At 40.6% G+C, this 21,793-nt stretch overlaps 2 protein-coding genes across 4 annotated transcripts in view; both read left to right on the top strand.

Annotated features, from left to right (window-relative positions):
• The first annotated feature begins 6,258 nt into the window (after positions 1 to 6,258).
• On the top strand, positions 6,259 to 8,089 carry LOC128756044 (doublesex- and mab-3-related transcription factor A1-like). Its single transcript, XM_053860183.1, has 2 exons — positions 6,259 to 6,721; positions 7,228 to 8,089. Exons 1-2 carry the CDS (start codon positions 6,271 to 6,273, stop codon positions 7,950 to 7,952), a joined length of 1,176 nt encoding a protein of 391 aa, XP_053716158.1. The 5' UTR covers positions 6,259 to 6,270; the 3' UTR covers positions 7,953 to 8,089.
• A 705-nt stretch (positions 8,090 to 8,794) lies between these two features.
• The window catches only part of LOC128755421 (glucosidase 2 subunit beta-like), a 115,830-nt gene continuing 102,831 nt past the window's right edge, over positions 8,795 to 21,793 (top strand). For all 3 annotated transcript variants that reach the window (XM_053858866.1, XM_053858865.1, XM_053858868.1), the window contains exons 1-7: positions 8,795 to 8,968; positions 9,461 to 9,577; positions 10,146 to 10,241; positions 12,942 to 12,999; positions 13,764 to 13,881; positions 14,095 to 14,224; positions 18,495 to 18,540. In XM_053858866.1, coding sequence (XP_053714841.1) covers positions 8,887 to 8,968; positions 9,461 to 9,577; positions 10,146 to 10,241; positions 12,942 to 12,999; positions 13,764 to 13,881; positions 14,095 to 14,224; positions 18,495 to 18,540 — 647 coding nt within the window. In that variant the 5' untranslated portion in view covers positions 8,795 to 8,886. The remainder of the gene's footprint in view (positions 8,969 to 9,460; positions 9,578 to 10,145; positions 10,242 to 12,941; positions 13,000 to 13,763; positions 13,882 to 14,094; positions 14,225 to 18,494; positions 18,541 to 21,793) is intronic.

Raw genomic sequence — 21,793 nt, 5'->3', positions numbered from 1 at the left:
AATATACACATTTTAAATTGTTTCTGCTCCTATTGTATGCTTGTATTCAGTGATTAACTGTTTCATTTCTTTTCATTTGGATTCTCATTTTAATCATGAATTTGCAGCAAAAAGTAAGGAGTCTGTAAGAGTCCTGGAGCTCACTTCCAAGAACCTCAACAACCCTCCCACATTGGATTCATTGTCAGTGACTTTTGGAAGGTCGAGCTTAATGTGTCTAGACATGCATCTTTACTCATCTTAATTTCTTTATGTGGTGGTCTTTTCCTACCTGACAATGTCTGTCTAATAGACATCAACATTAAATGACAATTATATTCCACTTCCTTTCAAAATGATTTCACTGAAATGATAGAGACGAGAACAAACCTGAGTATGCTCAAAATGCAACAGAGCTATACTAGTGAGGCAAGCAGTCATAATCTTGTCAAAACTCAAAAAGAATTTTATTTAGCAATAAAAAGACCTATTCCCATGTTGATGATATTTTGACATCTGAAAGCAACTGCTCTCTAGAGGAATCCTTTTCCTCCCCAGGCTGTTGGCAGAGATATGATGTATGCTCCGGGCGCTCCAAATAAACAGAACAGTCAACATCCCCAGGCGCAGAACTTTAAACAAAGGAGAAGACTCTAAAGATCCTTTAAAAGCAGAGTGAATCGGAGGTTGTGTAATATTTCTATCAAAAAAACAAAAATAAAAATGTCGTATAAAAATGCTGTTGATGCAGCGACACTGATGGGGGCCATTCGTCTTTCAGCACGGTGGAGCTACTGTGACACGTCACTGACAAGAGCAAAGAGAGAAGAGAGTGCAAACACACAAACGTGTTGACCCTCTAAGTGCTGAATGATGAGGGCTAAGTTGGAATTTGACTGAGTTTCACCCCGTTTCAACCTTAAACCTTAAAATGTTTCAGTCGCCATCCTCGCTCCACGAAAACATGGCAGGGTTTGTTTCGGAGGATTCCAATGGATTCTGCTATTCATTCAAATTTCGTTTCATTAATTTATATTGTTCTCAAAAACAACACAATTTTTCTCATTCATTTCACATCTCAGTCATTTGTTATATATTATATTCACATATGGCTAGTGGGCCATTTACTTGGCATTGAAGTGGGACAAAATTGATGCATGAAAAGTGTACATGCACTTGAAAACAGAAAAAGTAAAAGAAAAAACTTGGGTGACTTGGGGTCATATTTCCTGCTTTATTTCCCACATTATGGTTTTAAATGAATGATTTTAATCATATTTCCCATTTTCTTACTGTTTGTATACAATAGCTTGGTGACACTACTATGACTATGCTTCTCACACTTGAGTTGCAACAACCAAAGTGACTACCACCCGTCTCTCAAGTGGTGTGAAAGAAAGAGTGTCAGTCTTTTGGGGGTTGGTGTAAAGTTAATGAGGAGTTAACATAAAGGATCAGCGAGGTGGAAATAGGCATTTTCCAACTGTGAAAGTCCATTAAAAGCAAAGAAGGATTTGGATACCTCTGTCTTTGGGTCCATCAGATCCTTCAGAGGCACTAACAGCTCAGCGAGTCATGAACTGCAGCAACTATATATGCTGATGACTTATTCCCCTAAATCCGGACAGTGGTTAGTTGACGCACTGTGACAACTTCAGTGTCGTAGTATGACAGTTTTGTCGCACGTAATCGTGACTTGGCATTGTCTAAATCTGATGAACGGATTGTTCGATTGTTGTTGAATGTACACATCGACCATTTTCTTCTCTTTGTGTTTCTCATGTTTGGCTCACTACCAATCTGAGATGCAAATTAAGGAAGCCTCAATGATCTTGAGAAATTGGTTTTAAAATGCACAGTTCCCAGTTTCGTGATCTGCCACTTTCCCTCCCTGAGCTCTGCCTCTGCGACAAATAATCAGGTTCAGTGAGATTATTGGGAAGATACGCTGTCACCTTTCTGCTGTGCTGATAAGACCCGCTGTCCTGAGGAAATGTCATGTCTGACGTGTGCAGATCTGTTAAGAACACAATTAAGACACTGTCAAGCCTTCACTGGCCCAACCTCACTTACTGCCAATATCTGTGTGTCATCCACCTTGATTCAGGGGATTTTGGTTTCTTGAACTTGATGGAATACTACCTTCTGATGTTGTACAGTCAAGTGTCCAAGATCTTATTCAATCCTGATCCATGATGTACAGAGAACTGTGTGAGTTCACACATCTTCAGTATCGTAACGTAGCACTGAAACCTTCTTCTGGTGGTGGACCACATTGCTCCCAGGTCATCTGAGAGACCTACTGTCTCCAAAGTGATCATGGCTTTATGTGAATTACTTGAAGCCAGAGAAACACCATTTAAAATTTGTGCAGTGCAACATTACTGTGCACTTTTTCAGGATATTACAATCAAGGATCGTCGAGAATGTAGACGTTAGTACATTCTATTTCTCTCTGCATTTGCTATTTCACTGTCAGATGCTATATCCCAGAATATCTAAATAACAAGTGAATTATTGATGTGTGTGCGTCCATTTATGCATGTGTGTGAGCGTGAGCATGTGCGTGTCCATGCATGCGTCTGTCTGGACAACTCATGGAAGTCTGATAAGATCCATCACTTACTGTAGATAAGAGTGGGCATCCATGCGAGGAACAGGTGAAAATGGAGAAGGGGAACTGGAAAGTTCTTATTTATATTGAACTCTTCTGAAAGACATTTTCTGATTTTCAATTGTATGATATTCATACTTTTAGCAGTAGAAGTGTTTTAAAGGTAATGACTTGGGGCATGATGGTATGGCTAGCTCATGATTTGATACTGTGACAATATTTAGACCACGATAACGATAATATCATGATACATGATATCTGCGATATCTGATATTTTGCAAAAGATTTCATCAATAATATATCACGATGTATGTGACTGAAACGGAAAAAAATATCCTTAAACAGGAAAACGCCACAACAATGCATTTATTCAATGTAGAACGTACAAAGAAAATTGAGCTCAAAGAAATGTGCATTTGCATAGTGCCTCACTGCCTCCAGTCTTGTAAATATGAGCAATGTACTGCTGGACAAGAAAATTGCACTTAAACTGCATGACCATTAATAACATGACAAAAGTGAGTAGCAATGGTTCTCCCATCTAGTGTTGAGTGCTTATATTGCGATCAACTCTCATGTGCCGCGCTGTTCAAAGAATGTATAACAACTGCGTTAGTCTAGTTATCGAAAAGGCAAGATGCCATCCACGTAATTTTACCCAGATGGCAATAGGGCTAGAAAGGGTGATGTGGAAAAACCACAATGCATTGCAGGCCAACTGGAAACCTAGTTTACTGCACGGTTCGTTTGTTGAAGTCTGTCAGTTAAACTTTGATCATGATGGAAACGTGCTGATATTAACTGCCACACTTGTTCCCATAAACACTTTGCAAAAACATTGGGTTGCGATTGTTCCTGTTTCATTAATGGAAGAAGCACCAAGGACTCCGGTCCCGGAAGTATCAGCGATGCAACGTACAGCCTAGATAGCAGCTGTAAAACTTTCAAACATCACCTTGATGCAATCACTCCACACTGTGGTGTGTTCACGGTAGTTTTGACTGGAATGTTTGAATGAACCAACTCTGAATCAACGCACAGATGTAACCATGTTAGTAAAGCCCCTCACCAATGACCCTCACCAAGCAATGTATTTCAAGATGGTGCGTGACTATGAGCCTTCTATGCAAGCACAAGATTCTGAGCTGACTGACAAACTAGGATGCGTTCATGAACTAAAAATGCTGGGTAATCTGCTATGTGTGTTGTAATAAAAGATCAATGTTTGCAGGGTGTCGATTATTTATTGCGACAGAAGATAAAACTCTACATTGTAAATAAAAACAATAGAATAGGTGAGCAAAGTAAATGGTAAATAGGTGTGTAGATGTGCTACAATGTTTTTACCGTTGAAGAGAATGTGTGTGCGCAAAAAGGTCTTCATCCTGGATTTAAAGTGCACTAAGGTCTACTCAGCTCTAACTGCTGGAGGGAGACCATTCCAGAGTGGAGGAACTAGGGTCTTCATTCTGGTTCTGGGGCAGTTTAGGAGCAGCAGTGGGTCTGCTTGCTGAGTGTACATGGAGCAGCAAAAATATGAATGAGGACCTGTGTTGGAGGGTCAGATATCCGCTTTAATAATTGAGCAACAGAAGATTCATCTGAGCAAAACTATTTGTGGATTTCTGTCATTGAGAGAGCATTACAATTTAATGCTTGTACGTGAGAGGGTGACACAAAAAAGGGTGACGAAGAACCCTTAAATGTGCTTTTGTTGACCCAAATTATTTTAGGGCTTGAATAATAGTGTTCCATTTCTCTTGGACTTCTTAATAAACCCATCCAACAGACACCTAGAATGTCACTGAATGGTAAGAGTTTCTATTGGCAGCATCAGCATTTTTCATTTACTGCAATGATTGAACCATTGAAGAGAATGCGTGTGTGCAAGACTACAGAATGAAAAGTTTTCCTTCGCTAGTTCTTGTACATTTGTCCTGTTATTAGCTCGCCTCAGTGAAATAACGACCATGCAATATGTTGCTTGTAACTAGATCCGCTTTGAATGGACAGCGGTGAATGAAACATGTGACAAGCTGTGATTAGCAAGCCAGCGCTCATGTCGGGTGTTTGTTGACAGATGGGACTTTGTGTTGAGGTCATTTGTTCGACAGAATAACCAGGTAGATAATTACCTGTTGCTTTTGTGACTACTTGAAGCCATTGTTGTGTTAAAAACGTCCTAATGAGGAATATTCATTGCTCAGCAGGGGGACTCAAGCGCATCGCAGCAAGCCTTCGGGCAACACAGCACTATGTCACAGCAGCGTTATAAGTCGTCAGTCATTTTAATACAAAGGTAGATTTGTGTGTACCACTGTACTCACTATACAGTTCAAGTGTTAACCTTGAACAGCAGTGCAATGCTGCAGGTCAGCAACTTCTTGACTCATGAAGAACTTGTCAGTCTGCCAACAAATAAAAGCTAATCATTTATATTGGCCTAACTGATCAGGCAGTCGGTCAAATTCATGAAAGGGCTAAACACAATGCACTCAGCAGCAGTTTAGAAAGAGCAACTTACTCACCAAGTATTTTACAGCGCACATAGGAGTGGCTGTGACCTGTGCAGTGTTTATGAACGACCCAATACAAATCATTTTCACATCACTTCACACCTTCAAATCCTCTATAGTTGTCCAGTGTTTTGTGGAATAAAGTCATAGAAGTTATCAAAATGTGTAGCTATTTGGGGTTATGTTACATCATGATATCCCAGATTTAATGTTTAATCTAGAGGTAGCTTGATGAAATTAATTAATTCGTTTTATAATTCATTGATTCATCCCATTCTAATATTTAACATCAGAAAGAGCAAATCTAAGTTAAATCTGTCCACCGAAGCGTCAACATCAGGATGAAAGTGCTCCGGCGATGGAGTACACAGATCAGCATTTTTCAGTCTTCCATCCTTATTTGAACTTCAATTTTCTATCAATTTCTATCCATCGCATTGTGTAATGGGTGAACTTGGAACTAATTCACTAATAAATATTCCTGTGAAACACAGTTCACGTACAATGAATGTGTGTCATTTGGATCTATACATTATTCCTGTCAGTAATAAATCAATGGAAATTGATTATCCATGTTATTATCCATGAGACAGAATAAAAGAAGTCCAGTGCTGATATCAGTTTCTACAACTGGTTGGAACAAGACACGACAGCAGTGTCCAGATGCAAATGAAGGCATTGCTGTGCGTTCTTAAACACCTCAGTCACAGGTCTCCTGATAATAACAATGGAAAAAATGTGGGGAAATCTGTCAACATTAATATAAACAATAACACTGTGTTAGGGACAAACTATACCACCATTGATACAGAATGTGCCTTATGCCTCAGACTTGAAATTAATATTTCACCTCAAAAAGAAACCTTTTGTTTCTAGCTGCAGATCTGCAAATAAGACCAGCAGCAATCAACGAAAACGAGGATTTCCCATTTCTGTTAAACAATTTCCTGCTGCTGGGAAACAATCTTAAACGACGTGATTTTAATCCTGCGGTAGGTTACATCGCTGTTCAGGAAGAATTGTCGGCATGAAAGGTGAAGACGGGGAGGGTAGAGGGGTGTGACAGGGGTGTTGTATTTCGGGTCAAACCACCTGCGGAGAGGAGACTTAAAGAGGACTGCCTCAAGGTCCCTGCAGAGGAAAGTTGGGACACTTTCGGAGATGGATAACCAGACTCGTCAACTCTTGTCCGGCTCCAGCAGCAGCCCGCTCGGTGGGTTGCAGCTGACAGGATCTCTGCTGCGCCCTCCGCCGCTATTTCTGCGGGCGGTCAACCCGGCCATGGAGAGGGGCTACCCCCGCACCCCCAAGTGCGCCAGATGCAGGAACCACGGCGTCGTCTCGGCCCTGAAGGGCCACAAGCGCTTCTGTCGCTGGAGAGACTGCGTGTGCGCCAAGTGCACGCTGATCGCTGAGCGGCAGCGCGTGATGGCCGCGCAAGTGGCGCTCCGGAGACAGCAAGCGCAGGAAGAGAGCGAGGCCCGGGACATGCGGCTCCTGTACGCGGGCGCGACCGTCGGCGAAGAAGGGGAGACATCAGCGCTTCCCGGGCTCACCGCGGCCTCCTGCAGCGCAGGTTATGACGTTTACGCGACACAGGTCCCGAAAAACGGTGAGTTGGTATAATGAAAGAGAACTCTTGAGCTTATATAAACTTTTGTGACAGGGATCTCAACACTTATTGAAAGTGCAATCTCGTCATTGTGTGAGCGCACGTACGTTTTTGACATTTGTGGTGAGACTATATTTAACTGATAACGGTGACTAACGTCATGTGCGTGATACTTCAGTGGTGTGTGTGATGCTTGGTGCAAACGTCTTCATGAGTTGGGTGCCAATTTTTGACGTCATATTCAAAGCGATTACGCAATGCGTTCTTGTTTTGTCTACAAATGGGGGGAATTGTTTTAAAATAGGATTTAAGATTAACAAAGAAGTATTCATCAATCTTTAAGTGGCATGTTACAATCCTACGTTCTTACATCCTTAATTGTGCTTTTAAGTTTCTACCTGCCATTTCGTCGACTGGAAAAGCTTTCTTTTTAGCAAAATGTATTCATTATATTGAAGGAAATCCCAACAAAAATTGTATACATGTAATTTTTTTTTTGTTCACAGATGATAAAGTCAGCAAGTACAGTGTGTTCAATGGATTCTTGACTCGACCTGCCATTGCCACTTCAACTGTCCCTGTGGAAGAAAAGAAGTCTCCAAGCAGTGATTCAAGCTATAGTCCAACCGTGTTGTGTGACCAGCAGTTTGACCACACTGAAAGTCCTCGGAGGTCATTGTCATCTTCAGACCCTGAGTCAGGGAGTGAGACAGAGAAGCCCAGAGACCACCGGAATCTCAACAGAGATTCCACAGAAATCATGGCCAGGATCTTTCCCTACCAGAAACGGGACATTCTGGAGTCTATGGTCAGAACCTGCAATGGGGACCTTGTAAAATCAATTGAAATGGTACTGACTTCGAAAGAAAAGGTTGACTCAGAGAGTTTTTCCAATCACACACTTAAGCCATCTCTGGTCACCCCAGGGTCAAATCTTGGGAGCAGGTCTGCTTTCTCTCCACACCACATCCCACAGACCACCCATGGGGGAGACCCATTTTCCGGCATTAGTTCTCGGCTTGGTATAAGTCCTCTACGGATGTCTTATTCTTCTCCAAATGGTGCTATGGCTGGTTTAATGTCACAGTACATGACACCAGGACTGATGCCGTTGTTCCCACTGCGCCCCCCTCTGGACTCATACTCACTCCCTGGCGTGATGTCATACCTTCACAGCAAAGAGTCCTTGCGCAACACAAGTCTTTACAGCAGACTCAACAATGACAAATGAATCCCTTCAATATTGATGTTCGAAGTTCATTCGAGTTTCTGCTACTGTACTTCATCTGAACTTTGTAAATAACTTATTTAAAAATGTTCTTTCATGTGTATATATTGAACAAAAACATGCTATTTCTACAATAAAGTTATCAGAAACGTGACATGATCCGGCTCTGTTTGCCTGTGAACCCATTTCATACATACACACAGGATTGTACGCAACTTTATCTTAACAATTGTGGGAGATACTATTTGCATTAAATAATAAATACCTGAATGAAGAAAAAGGACAAACTGAAAATGATTCAGACGTAATGGTGGTTGGAGTTTCTTGTTTGATGTTGCTGGGAGAGGCTAAGCTTCAGACAGCAAGCACACATGCATTTCATTTCATTTCATTGTATCCAGAGATTTATCTACGGTATTTGCTCAGTTAATAAATACCCATAATTATAGTGTATATGCTTTTTATTTGAAAAATAATGAAGGCGGCATTGTATCTCAAGGGTATCCCCTGGACGTACAGAGGTCAATGGCAGGTGAATTTGAAAAAATAAGTAGAGAATCCAAATATTCATCCAAGTCTCTGGCTGTGCAGCTTCAGTCACCAGCGCAAGCGCTGCGAGAACTGCTTACTCCAGGTTCGAGTGGTGTCGAGCAGCGCATCGATTATTTCAGTGCATGCTTCGACTGGAAATAATTCAGTTCTTTTCCCGGTGTGGTGGAGCACATTTTAAAACACGTTGTTCTATTGCACCGGATTGGAACGAAACAACGACATCAGTTTGCTGGTAGAAGAACCAATACAATCCAGCGTAACGCTCACGTGACTTCATATTTACGGAAGTCACGGAATGTCGACTTTGACTCGAGCCATGAGTCTGCCACACACATTTCTAGTGTCTCTCTTTTTTTAGGGAGTGCTGACAGTGACCCCCGCAGAGATGCATTCTTACGTGTTAATCTCCGCTTTTTTGTTGTGTGGTGTCATGGACGCCAGAAAAATTCGAGGAATATCTTCGTCATGTAAGTTACTTCTTTTTACCAGTTAGCTGAGCACTTCAGTTGGTGTCAAATGCACCACTAACCTGGAGTTCGGACAATGCAAGTCAGGAGAAAAACGTATGTTTTCCTACTTAACAAGTGACAGGCTGCATCTTAGTACAAGCCTTTTTCCTGAGGAACTGTGTTGCTCTTGCAACGAACAAGTTACAACCTTGATTTAACTGTCATTAAACAATTCATGAATTAATGTAGCAAGCACTATAAATAAATATAAATAATACAAATAAAAGATGACGTATGATTTTATATTGATGTCAGTAATGTAATAACAACGAAGTTTCACAAATCATACATTATTACATTTATATTGTATATGTGATTTAAAAAATGTAAAATGCAAAAGACACTGCTGGTTACTCACACTCATTTGGCGCTATTTGTTTTCCCTTCATTGTCAAATTCTACATTCGATTGGCAATAGATGCTGTGCTCACTTCCACTTCTGGGTTGCAGATAAACGGTTCTATAGAGAGAGGAGGTCCTTCCTCTGCATTGATGGATCTAAAGTCATTCCTTTTGAGCATGTGAATGATGACTACTGCGACTGTGAAGATGGCTCTGATGAACCAGGTGATTTTAAGTGTGTTCATATGTTAGACTCATAATAGTTTTGTTGCTCACTTGTGTTTTTGAGAGTCTGCTACCATATATGAAAATTACCTTTGCTGTTATCTCTGTGATATTAGTCCAGGTGAATTACCTTACAAACCGATTGTTGGCCAGATCCAAGCAAAAATGATGTAAGATAATCACATTCCATTGGAGGACCGTGAATCTTCTACTTAATGTAGAATGTATCAGCATTCGACTAAATGTGATTCATTTGTGCAATTTTATTTTCAAATAGTCACTCTGGTGACCCTATGGTGAATGCAGGACCTCAATGTTTTGGGGACGTTTGCTTACTTTCAAAACAAATTCAAGTTTGAGTGTTTGGTGCATTATGTCACGCTCACGTTTATCTTAATCTAACAGTATTTGGTTCATGATTAATGGAAGCGACACACAATAAAATCACATTTATTTATAACCTTTTGGTTTATTGGGCAAATTGTGAATGTTTTATTGTTATCATGATTAAAAAGGACACACTAATTGAATTCATTATGCATGATCTTCTACTCCTTGTATGATGTAGGCACCTCTGCTTGCTCTCGGGGGCGATTCTACTGCACCAACCTCGGGTTCCGTCCACACTACATACCATCATCAAGGGTCAACGACGGTATCTGTGGTAAGAGTACACACGCACACCGCTTCATTAGAGATGCGTGTGTTAAACGCTTTAGAAAGTGGACGAATTCACCACAACAGAATTCAAATTGCGAACTAGTAATTTTCAACCAGGACAGAAACATAGGTAAGAGTAATTAAAAAAAATACATTTTGGATGATTCACTACATGCTCTTCATGGACAAAGAGAACATTCAAAAGTCATTTTAGACTGGACAGAGACACAATGTTAATCGATTGACGTTGCATGTGTACTGTTTTTTCATATATCCTGACAAAACTGCATGGCTCCGTGTCTATTTATGTATGTACACTACACACTTCTGGGGATATTTGTGTATTTCATGGGTGTTAAATGCACAATTTAGTGCTTGAGACTGAGCAAACATGTTGTGTAGCTTCCTTCTCCTTTTGCCAATCAAATGGTCAGTTGTTGCTCAACAGGAGTTTTGCCGTCCCCTCTTCCAACATCTCAATGGTTTTCTCTTTGAACCTTCCACTTATTTCTTTTTGATTGACTAGTATCAAGCTAACAAATCCAACACACCCTAGAAGTATAACATCCTCAAAAGCGCTTGGCAGTGCTTTTCTCTCGTCCGTCTTGTATAAATGTGCCACATACGGCGCTCATCAGATTTTCCTCTTCTCTGCTATCTTTGGCAGCAGCACTTTCAGCAGGATGCTTCCATTTCTGTTAGAAAAATCAAGGGGCGAAGAAAAGCGGTAGGGGAGTATTTGTCAAAGTCTCATGCTTCCTTTCCTCTCTCCCTCTTTTCTATTCCCACTTGTCTTGTCACATCTTTCCTGCCTTGAATAGAGCCACTTAATCACTTCTCTTTTCCTCCTTGACGGCTTCTTGAGAGATTTTTGTTGGCTTCCTGTTCCGGGCTCCGATGATTCTCTTCCTTCTGTCGCAGAAGGGAATCAGAATAATTGAGAAGTTTTTCACTGTGTTCACTCCCTTGGGTGAGAAGAAAGGCAGTTCCAAGTGCTTAAATAACACCATGCAGCTGATTGTCAAAGAGGCTGATCTTAATGGAGTGATTCTGAAGATGTCATTCTAGCATATTAAACTTTGAAGAGGTACTGAGGTTTTAATGTTTTCATGTAGGTCAGTGTATTTAAAATGACATGAAAAGACATGACAAGAGTTGTCCATGCAAAGTTGCACTGTTGTCTTAGTCCTGCAGAATCCTCAGTAAACCATGAGTTTAGCGGGATTGAGCATTACACTGCTTAGTCTACTACTTGTCAGCAGTCTCTAAAGTCTTGCAAGCCCTCAGGTCTTGATATGCCTCCTTCATTATGTTGAAGCATCACCCCTGTGGTATGTGTAGCCACAAAAGGGACCAACTACCTTGTGGACTGCTAGCTGCCTCATTAATGGACGCATAGAACACTGCCCACCCGTGATCAGCATACTGCATCTCCTTCGTTAATGGTGGAAGCGCTGCCAGAGGTTTGAATTGAAGATCTGTCTGACAGTGTACTTCAGTGCCAAACATTTCTTCACTTTTAGTCTCTGTCCTTTTGGGTCTGCCCATCCATCCATCTTACCAACATGTAATGATAAGGTGACATCTAGACCAGCAATTCTTAACCATAGGGCCAGGGCCCATGGTTGGGTTGCAAGCGCCTCCTTGAGAACCGCAAAAGTCTTACACCTTTGGGCCATGAGGGCCGCGAGACGCTCAGTTTTAATACATGAGCCACCTATGGTGGCAGTAGTGTGTCACTGAATTGACTTGACAGCTGCAAAGTTCTTGAAAAGAAAAAATGGTCATGGTGCCCCCAACAGTAAAAACTGTTCACCCTAACATTTTATGGAAATACTTTCTTTTAGACTTTACTGACATTGTCTTTGGAGTTTAAATGAAATGTATTAATTTTATGATATTTTGGAATGGTTTTTATATTTATCTTATTCAGAATTTTATTCAGTTTTTCCAATTTTCTCAACAGTTTGCATCAAGTGTATTTTCTTTTCTTTTTTTTTTTTAGTAAATTTGATGATTATGACTTGCACTTGGTTCTGCTGGACTTTTCGACGACAAATAAATATCTTTGCGATGATCACATGGTTTCATGTCACTAGGTTTTGGTTTGTTTACGTCTAAGTAGATTAAATATGGTTGTTGATCACAAATTAAATTAAGAGTAATCAGTTGTAGTGAATGGGTCCCCGGGTCCATTTGTTCTGGGAAAGGTGGACCCTGTGATCAAAAAGGTTAAGAGCCCCTGATCTAGACTCCCTTTTTCTACCTGTGTGTAAGACATGGCTGTTGATCAGATTGAATTATTATGAAATCAACTGCAGTCGCGGTTGTTCTTCATTCAAGATCTGCATGGACTCTTACTCATGGTACTATGAAGCTCATACATAGTCTGCTTGACAATGTCCCGATGAAACTTGTGTGTGTTTGGGCAATGCAAGACCTGTGCGGTCGTAGCTCTTGTGCGCGGAAAAATAAAGGCAATATAATCTAATCTGATCTAATCTAATGTAATCCAAGATAATCGAATCTAGACTAATCTGTTGATATGATAGTTGTAGTACAAAGAACCTGTTCTCCAGTTTGTAGTTTTTGAAAAATCTAAATGTTTGTTAATATAATGTTGTTGATTTATCAAACAGAAATAGTGTTGTTAAAACTGTGTTATTTTTTTTTTTAATTTTAATTGTTGTATTTCCTCTCCCAGATTGCTGTGACACCTCAGATGAATACAACAGCCATGCACAGTGCCACAACTCCTGCTGGTCAGTTCTCCCTATCTTGACTGAAACAATAATACAATATACTAAATATATATTGTATTATTGTGGCCTTCATTTTTGTTCTTCATTTCTATATTGCGGCCAAAGAAAACTGGACCTTGTGAAACAGAGATGAATTTATCCAGTTGCTCCTATATGATTCTTTAGAGAAGATGCGCCATATAGGCTGAGGTGGAGGAGGCTGACTTTCTGAGGTGACCATTGGGGGAAAGAAAGAAGGAGGCTCATGTGATTCTTTAATTATTCCACTAGGGTGCGCAGTATCACTGATTTTTCTACCCACACACTGACTGTTTATCGTAAAGCTTCACCTTCTTCACTAGTCATTTTCTCTGCGTGATATTGACTGGATGATGGATATGCAATAAATAGAGGGTGATTTCGGAATACTCGTTCTGGCTCCTCCATTTGTAAATTGTTCTTTCAGTCATTGCACGCTGGTAGGACATGAATCACATACCGTACAGATTGGAGGCCTATGGACATCAAAACTAAAGCAACCCTATACTTGAGTTGTCACTGCTGCATTAACTAAATGTAACTGACTGTTCTGCGAGAAAACAAAAGATCTGTCATTATATTAGTATTTCCACATTTTATGCTATTGCAGAGTCCAACCCGAGAGCCCTAGCTTGCTATCATTTGGATTCCTGCTGCATTAAATTGCACCGTGTCAACTACCGGAGCTTGGCTGGTGAACATTTTTCTCTGTAATGATGGGACGGTGTGTGCTCTGGCTGTGGCAGGAATCTGGGCCAGAGAGAGAGGGCGTACGTGGAAGGCCAGATGAAGACCCTGGATGAAGGCTTGCGGCTCAAGCAGCAGTTGATTGAAGATGGAGTTGTGCTCTGGAGAGAGAAACAGGTATGGGGACACTCGGCTAAATGAACAGCTACTCTATAGTGAGAGGCTAAAACCACTGTGGATTTGCTTTGAGCCATATCCTCATCAGGTATTGGGGCTGAAGGCTGAAGTACATGCCTCAATAAATGCAGTGATACTGAGTCATCATGTCATGAAGTCATCACGAATGTGATGATGTGACGTCATTATATGTGGTTGGTTGTGTGTCCTCAGGCTCAATTAAGAGGTCTTCAGCAGTTGGCTGAAGACCTGCAGGTGAAATTGGAGGAGTGCAGGAGGAGGAAACACGAGGCAGAGAGGCTCAAGGAGAAAACATTAGACATCCAGCTGGTCAGGGATGCAGGTAACTGTCATCACACTGTTTTGTTTATCTGTCCGACATTGGTACTGTGGGAGTCCTAACGTAATGCATTGATGATAATTGATACTAATATTCTTGTTTTTACTCAGTCTGATGACTATTCTTCACATTCATTGTATGACAGACACAGTTTATTATTATTTGAGACCATGTCAGCTCTACCCATCATGCGTCAGTACCATAAGTTTTGTGCCCTATAACACTCCTCACTCCCCCTCCATCCCTCCTACAGTTGGCACACTTTTCCCACCCATTTCTCTGAACAAAAGGTGTGGACATTTTAACATCTTTTAGAAAAACATTCCTAAGAAGCAAACTATGTGAGGACTATCAAGTAGCTGGTTTCTGCTCGCGTATATGTCTGCTGTCAAATTGCCACTTAAGGGAAAGTGTTGATTGCAATAAAGGTCATTTTGCTTTGATGGTCTCCAGCAAGCTAGCATCCATCATGCCTCCGACAGCGGGAGTTGACCTTTGCCAGGCGTCACGTCCCCCTCTCATACTATAGCCCATCATCCTTTATTTTCATTACTGCTCATTTCGAAACCCTGGCAAACGTCGATTCTGATATCATTGACAATGGTGTCAATCTTTTCTCCTTGTTCCATGTCTTTCACATCATTCAAGGTCAACAAGGTTTTTTTTTTTTTTAAATATGATTTTATGTTCTGATTTTATTTGTGTATTTGTTGACCTCAATGCCTTTTGAGGATCACAATGTGAAATGTCCTGGGTGCTCGAGGCCTCCTTGTAGTTGGACATACCCATAAACACCTCACCAAAGGGGGCATCAAAGAAGCCCTTGGAAAGATGCTTGGTTGCCAGAGCAGCAGCTTTACTTCCAGCCTCTTCCATATTGCTGCAAACATCTACTTGCCCATCTCTGGAGGAAACTCACATCAGTTGCTTTTATCTGATGTCTTGTTCTTTCGGTCGCTTTCCAACACGCATGAGCAGAGGTGAGGGTAGGAAGGCCGATCAGTCGTAGAGCAACACTACTTCCTCTACAAAATCCTGAACCAAGATAATGCTCCTCCACCTGGGTCAACGTCTCATTCAAAACCTTGAATGTAACGTTGAGCCTTTTTTATCTGATGCTGAACCACAGTCTCTTATTTGTATGGTCCTTCCTGTTAAGTTGAAAGTCACAATGTTAATGCTTCTCCTCATGGACAGGAGCCAGTGTGCGTGGCTGGGGCTTTTCACAGGTGTCCTCGTAGAACCACTGTGGGATTCCATTCACCACACATGACTTCAGTGAAAATAATTTGGGAGGTAAACTTTATATGAAGTCGTAGATTTCCTTGTCTTGCTTACACACATCTTCCTTCCGCTGTCCTTTATTAAATCACTTGATTTTCATCACTTGCTCAATTGCTGTTTCTCTCATTTCCACTCCTGCACTCACTCAAACTTAAATTCAAACCGCAAAACAACAATCTCTCTCTTTTTTCAGCCATTGTGTTATACTTTTTTCAGTCACAAATTAGTTTCAGTTTCCCTGTTGAATTGACAGGGATGTTAACTTAAATGCTAGTGAAAGTGAATGCTCACAGAATAAAATAAGTAGAGGCTAGTCAAACTACTGCCCTCTGGTTTCCAGTAATTTAGGATGCTTGTCTGCAGAGTTTGTGCTTGCATTGAAAGAATAAAACCATCACCTGAGGATTGCATGTTCCGACCGGATTAACCACTAATCTTCTAAATGAGGTAGTTTTTAAAAGTAAAAAAGTTTTTAAGCCAAACGGTCTTTTTAAATGGACTTTTTTGTGTTCTGTACAGGAAGTCAATGCAGCTTTGTCACCATCTATGCCTGCTTTTTCTTCGTGTGAATTAAGGGAATAAGATAAAAAGGAAATCTGGACAGTGCATCGAACGGCAGGCAAGAGAGAGGTGGCAACATGCTTCACAGGGCGTATAGTGTGGGTTCAGACTGAGGTCTCGTCTGCCTCTCTGATATTTACTTGGGATGATCCCATCAACTGGAGACTTACTGTACTGCATGCCTCTTACTTAAATGGCATGTTTCAATATGCAAAGCCAGTCTGAGTTCACCCACAGTTTGAGGGGATTTGCTGAAGTTCATTGGCATTCTGCTGGTTGACCTGATTTTCACTTCTGCATCCACCTCTATGAGGCTGCTGTTTTCCGAAGAGATGTGGCTGTTACAGTGACGATCATGTCTGGTGTTCAGCTTTATTGATTCAGACTTGCTTAAGATGCACATGCTTTGTTTGGGTTCAAAACAAGGAATGTGAATAAGGAGAAATTCCTAGATAGGAAAAATCTAGGTTTGTGACTCACTGCTGTTTGCGACTGGTGGCTCTTTAGATCTCTGCATTTAACTCCCTGTTTACGACTCTTCCCATTACTTCCAAGAGGAAGTAATGCTTCCAAGCATAGTTATTGAATTGGTAATTAATTTTACTCATCCTTTTCCTCCATTGCATGTGCAAGTTGTTTGCCTTGTTAGTTTAGTTAGCTGAGAATGAACTAGCATGCTGTACAACAGGAAATATTGAATGCTACAACAGTCCAATTTTGTATAAAATAAAATATCAATATAAATCCAGCATTGCGATGGTTGTCTATCGGATTTCCAATCCGTGAGTAGGTCATATATTTGTGTTTTATTTGTGTTTGTTTTTTTTATATTTGTGCTGGTTCTGTGTTTGTATTATTTTGTTCGTGTTGGGTGATTGACTTGGCTTTAAACATTCTGTCCATGGTAATAGGTGATTTTCTCCATGGAAATATTCCTGTGTGTCAGGATTGAGAACAAAATGTGGATTTTGTACACCTTGGAGTCCAGAGTACTGGTTAACAACGGGAAGAGTGTGTGGATAGATCTGCAGTCTCCTGCTGATATGCTCCATTTTCTCTGCTCGCTTTGTGAAGCTCTTATTTTACGAGCACACACTACCATCACCAGGGCAACATGGTCGGATGAATGATGGGGTCCATTAGTAAACATAGCCCCCTATATGTGCCACCGACCTAGAGATCCAATGTCTGGAACCTCTTTTTTTCCTCCCCTTCGACTCCCTTTTTACTTATTTTCCTCATTCCTTCTCACTCCTCCGCTTACCTTTACCATCCTGCCCCCACTTTCACTCTTTTTTGCCTCATCTTCTGCCTTATGGTCTCCTTATTGTTGTTTTTCATTGCCACTGCTCTGCAGTAAAGGGTGGGATGAGGCCATTGCTCTTGTGTGCTCTCATCTCTTGTGTGCAGTCATTTTTACATTTGCTGAGAATGTGTGGCTTTTGGAAATAGTTCTTTGGAACAAAGATGCCTGCAATGCACTAGTAACAGTCTTTCCATTTGGTTTGGAAGCTTGGACCATGATTTGATGGATCGTCATGTAAAGCTGTTTTTAACTTTGGTAGTTGTGACACTTTGTTCTGACAAAACATATGTATGGGATTTGCACAGCTACACACCTAGTGGTGCTGGAGCACCAGCTCTTTTGCCCTGCCTAAGACAAATTCCCATTGCGTTTTTTCCTTCATTCTTAAATTCTGGAACGCTGGCCCAGCCCTGAATATCTGTGCTCATGCTTGAGTGCGTTTTGTAGTGGCCCTTCTTCCTTCCTTTATATATATATATATATATATATATATATATATATATATATATATATATATATATATATATATTGAAAAAAAAAATATATATATATATATAGAGAGAGAGAGTGTAATTTGCAGTGCATGCGTGATTAGCAGTTGGTGAAGCATTTTTTCCTTTGAATTTGAGCGCAATTCAGCTTGATCCTTTTTTTTGGATTCCCCATTCTGTTGATCTTGTGGGATATACTTGGAACCAAACGGCGGAGAACTTCCTCTTCCTCCCACTCCAATTATTGCAATTCTCAACTGAATCCCATGTTGTTTGGAAGAATTGAGTGAATGAGCGATGAAGTCTGTGCGTCTCTTTTCATCCGCTGCGTGAATATGAGGGGTAGACGAGAAATCAGAGTCATCGTGGCAGCTGCAGCACAAAGGCTTGTGATTGCATTCTAGCCTCTGATTTGCGTTTTTTTTTTTTTTTTTTTTTTTTTTTTTTTCCGCCCAACAGGGAAGCCAAATGTTCTGGCTCAGCTTGACTGGCTCTTTCCCTGATTGCCCAAAGAGCCCCTAACCTCTCTCACTTTTCAGAGTAATGTGTTGATGTGTTGATTTCAGTGTCTGATAGTGCAACCAGTCTTAAAGTCATGCTGAACCTTGACTTTTGGTACTTTGTTTTTTAGGTTACGTGCATACGCAAGAGAACAGCAAGAAAAGTGAAAACAACAGGTAAAGAGGAGGGGGTGAAGTATCAGATTGCCTGACTATCATAAGACCGTAAGAATATTGACTTACTATCATCTGAAGCAATCGAGTATTTTCAGAGGGCGAGCATGCATCTGTGTTTCATTTATGATACAATTTCTGATTAGTACTTTCTAACTTCATTCTCTCCACAGTTGGGTGATGAACTGCGCTCCTCAGTGCGCGTCCACTCGCAGTTCTACCAACTGTGGTCCTGGGTGGACATAAGGCAAATCTCTAAGGACTATATAATATACATTTCAATGCACTGACCCAACACAAGCCCAACTCTGCCATATCTTAGCATCCACCAACATGATCTCTGTGTACATGGAAGTCATTTGATGGCGATGACATTTCTTTTCATATACTCATAGATGTTTTGAAGTAGATTTAAATGAATATCTTTAGTATTTGCTAACGGTACTTTTTAGCTGTAGTTTACAACAAATGTAGTTTTTTTTTTTTTTCCACCAACACTTGCAAAGTATTTTCACTAACACTCAAATCAGGAGTTTACAACCATCAGGCTGAGAGTACAGATTAAAAAAATGATTTAGATGAAATTGCCACTAACTGGTGCTGAATGTCAAATATAAACAAGCTTGTTAGATACTGTAATATTGAGTCATGCATGATTTGACTTGACCAATGACCAGATCTCTTGGTCATGGTGCACATTACAAATGCTGACATACTGAGTGACACCATTTTGACCACAGCCGTGTTCCCCTATGGGCCTCAGAGTGGAATGTCAAACTTAGTTTTTTCACATTACGTGACGAAAGTGTCCTGGACGAATGTAGCCCTTAGCAATAAAAGTTTGGGAGCCTCTGCAGATTATGTATTGTGAATTGTCTCTATGGTTTCAAGAGTTATAGCATGTCAACACGTTGATATTTTCACTTTGAAATCACTTTCTTATCAGTGCTTCATGGTGGGGTTTTTTTAAGAGGCCATGTGAAACCTCTGTGCACTGCTAATAAGAATGACTCAACATGGAAATGAAGCGTTTACTGAGGGAAAAACAAGCAGCCTGATGTCCAACAAGTCTGCCCCCCTCATTTTCCTCATATGTAATTCCCACCTGCGTGCTCCACACATTCTCAAGAGACACCTTGGCGTGAAGAAGCAAAATCAATACCGCTTAAGTTAAGCGAGCACATTCTCTGAGGCAGGAAGTGAGACTCAGCCCAATGAATTGTAATTGCGGTGAAACACGCAGCTGCAACAAGAATGACATGTTGATGATATTTTTTTGCTTTTTAAGGAACACGTCTTCTGGCTAATTATGCATACTTGCATCTTGAGGTGTAAAATGGGTGAAATTCCTCACTAGTGTAAACAGGTTAAATCTGATGATGCTAAAGAACCTTTTGACATGTTGTTGATCTTGAAGATATCAAATGTTCCTTCACATTCATCTTTGTCACAGATGCGGTGTGTTGTTTTGTCAGATTACAGATTATTGGATTACAATTTGTCCTATTCCAGTATTCCTAGTTTTCATTGTGTAGTCGGTTTTACTCACATTGTTACTGCATAGTACGCCTGTTAATCTTTTTCTGTCGGAAGGTTTTGTGCATATTTGTACTAACTACAAACAATATATTACACAATTCCCCTGAGTTTATTACTTGTTTGTAAAATACTAGGGAAATACATTGATCTTTTTGGAATCGTACACAATTGTATGAATGAATAAATAATTAGATTTGTTGTGAATAAAAGTCTTTTATGGTTTGATGCCAAATATTTACCCTCTGGTACCACCACAATGAACATACTGTCTGTATGGCCAAAATTAATTGAAACATATTACTGCCAAAGCAGCCTTGCTGGTATTTCTGCCGCCTTGAAAGACGAGTCTTCATCCGTTTTTTGGCAACTTAGTTCGTTTTTTTTCTTACTCGAGTTGGACAGGATGCCACAGTCAGTTTCAACCACATGTATCCACACACTGGCTGCACACACTTCGACACACCTTGATGAGGCCAAGATGGAAACATAGCTATTCAGAATTACCAATAATCTTTCCAAAACAAAATAACATATGTATAATTTGAACACAATGCTTAAGATATGGCGACATTATGAAATGAAACTAAAACTAAAAGAAAACTGTTTCATCTGCTCAGAATTCTAGGCCACCGCAGTGTCACCTTGGGTAGGGCACCACATTTGTATTATATATTTGCTTTACGAATTTGCTGAAGTAAGTTTGTCCTTCAAGCTGCCAAAATTGTCTCCTCCTTTCTTTGGCTCTTTGCCTCTATTTTTACTGTGCAAAACACCCATTCTGTATGTATACAATCACGCATGGTAAAGATGGTGCTGTCAGGGTACTGAATACCAAACATTTGAGAAATAAAATGGGTCTTTTCCAAAATGTTGAAGCCAAAAATGTTGTCCACCTCTATATAATTCTGGATAGAGCTGCCCACAATCTTGCAGTGCATGCTTGGTTGCTTGCTCTTGGACATTCAACTGAGACCTCTCTGGGTTGAGGTCTGAGAGTGATGCCAGTGAGAGTGATTTTGAAACTATTTTACGTACTTAGGTAAAGGCTTATAGTGAGTCAAGGGTTTTTTTTTTTTTTTTTTTGCAGAGGAGAGCTGTCTTAGCGAAGCTTGCCCCTTGGCGCTTTCTAATTGAGGCAGTTAAACTGTCCATCAAAAACATTTTCAGCTTTGTAATATCAAGAGTTTCTAAAATGGTCTCCTCATACACATTGCTCCTTTGTGGAATACAGGATTCATCACTGTCATTTCAGCCCTTAAGTTCCTCTGCTGCACACAATTGTGACACATGTGCCACCTGGCAGACAGTTGGCAGCCCAGTGCAGGATTAACTGCTACCAGTACGCCTGCCTAAAAATAGAGTCCACCAACTGCTTCAGGAAATGAACCATGATGGAGCCTCCCAAAGGCCCGGGAACAGGTTTCTGCTATTTATCCTTCTGCCTCTATGACTAAATTTGCTTCTCCTTATGCTGTTACTGTCCTTTGAACGCTGTAGGTGTGCCTTTTACCTTCCTCAAACAGTGTACGTCCCCTCTGTATTTAGTGCCAGTGCCTGGCTTACTTACAGAAAGTTATCTAAATGGCAGAGTGCTGGGCTTTCTTGAGTTTCTCAAGCACTTTTAAACTGCTGATCACCGTGGTATTTTCCTATGTTAACAGTTTGCGCCCACAGTTTTCCCTTTATTTCTGTTTGATTGAAATACTCCACTCTTCCA

Source organism: Synchiropus splendidus, chromosome 3 (genome assembly GCF_027744825.2).
Source record: "Synchiropus splendidus isolate RoL2022-P1 chromosome 3, RoL_Sspl_1.0, whole genome shotgun sequence".
NCBI classification, from domain to species: Eukaryota; Metazoa; Chordata; class Actinopteri; order Syngnathiformes; family Callionymidae; genus Synchiropus; species Synchiropus splendidus.
Note: the sequence above shows the minus strand (reverse complement) of the source record. Positions and strands in the feature narration are given on the sequence as shown.

Excerpts from the sequence above, each read along its gene's own strand:
- LOC128756044 (XM_053860183.1), top strand. The coding sequence starts at position 6,271 with ATGGATAACCAGACTCGTCAACTCTTGTCCGGCTCCAGCAGCAGCCCG. Across the intron at positions 6,722-7,227 it reads GACACAGGTCCCGAAAAACG|ATGATAAAGTCAGCAAGTAC; the intron begins GTGAGTTGGTAT and ends TTTTGTTCACAG.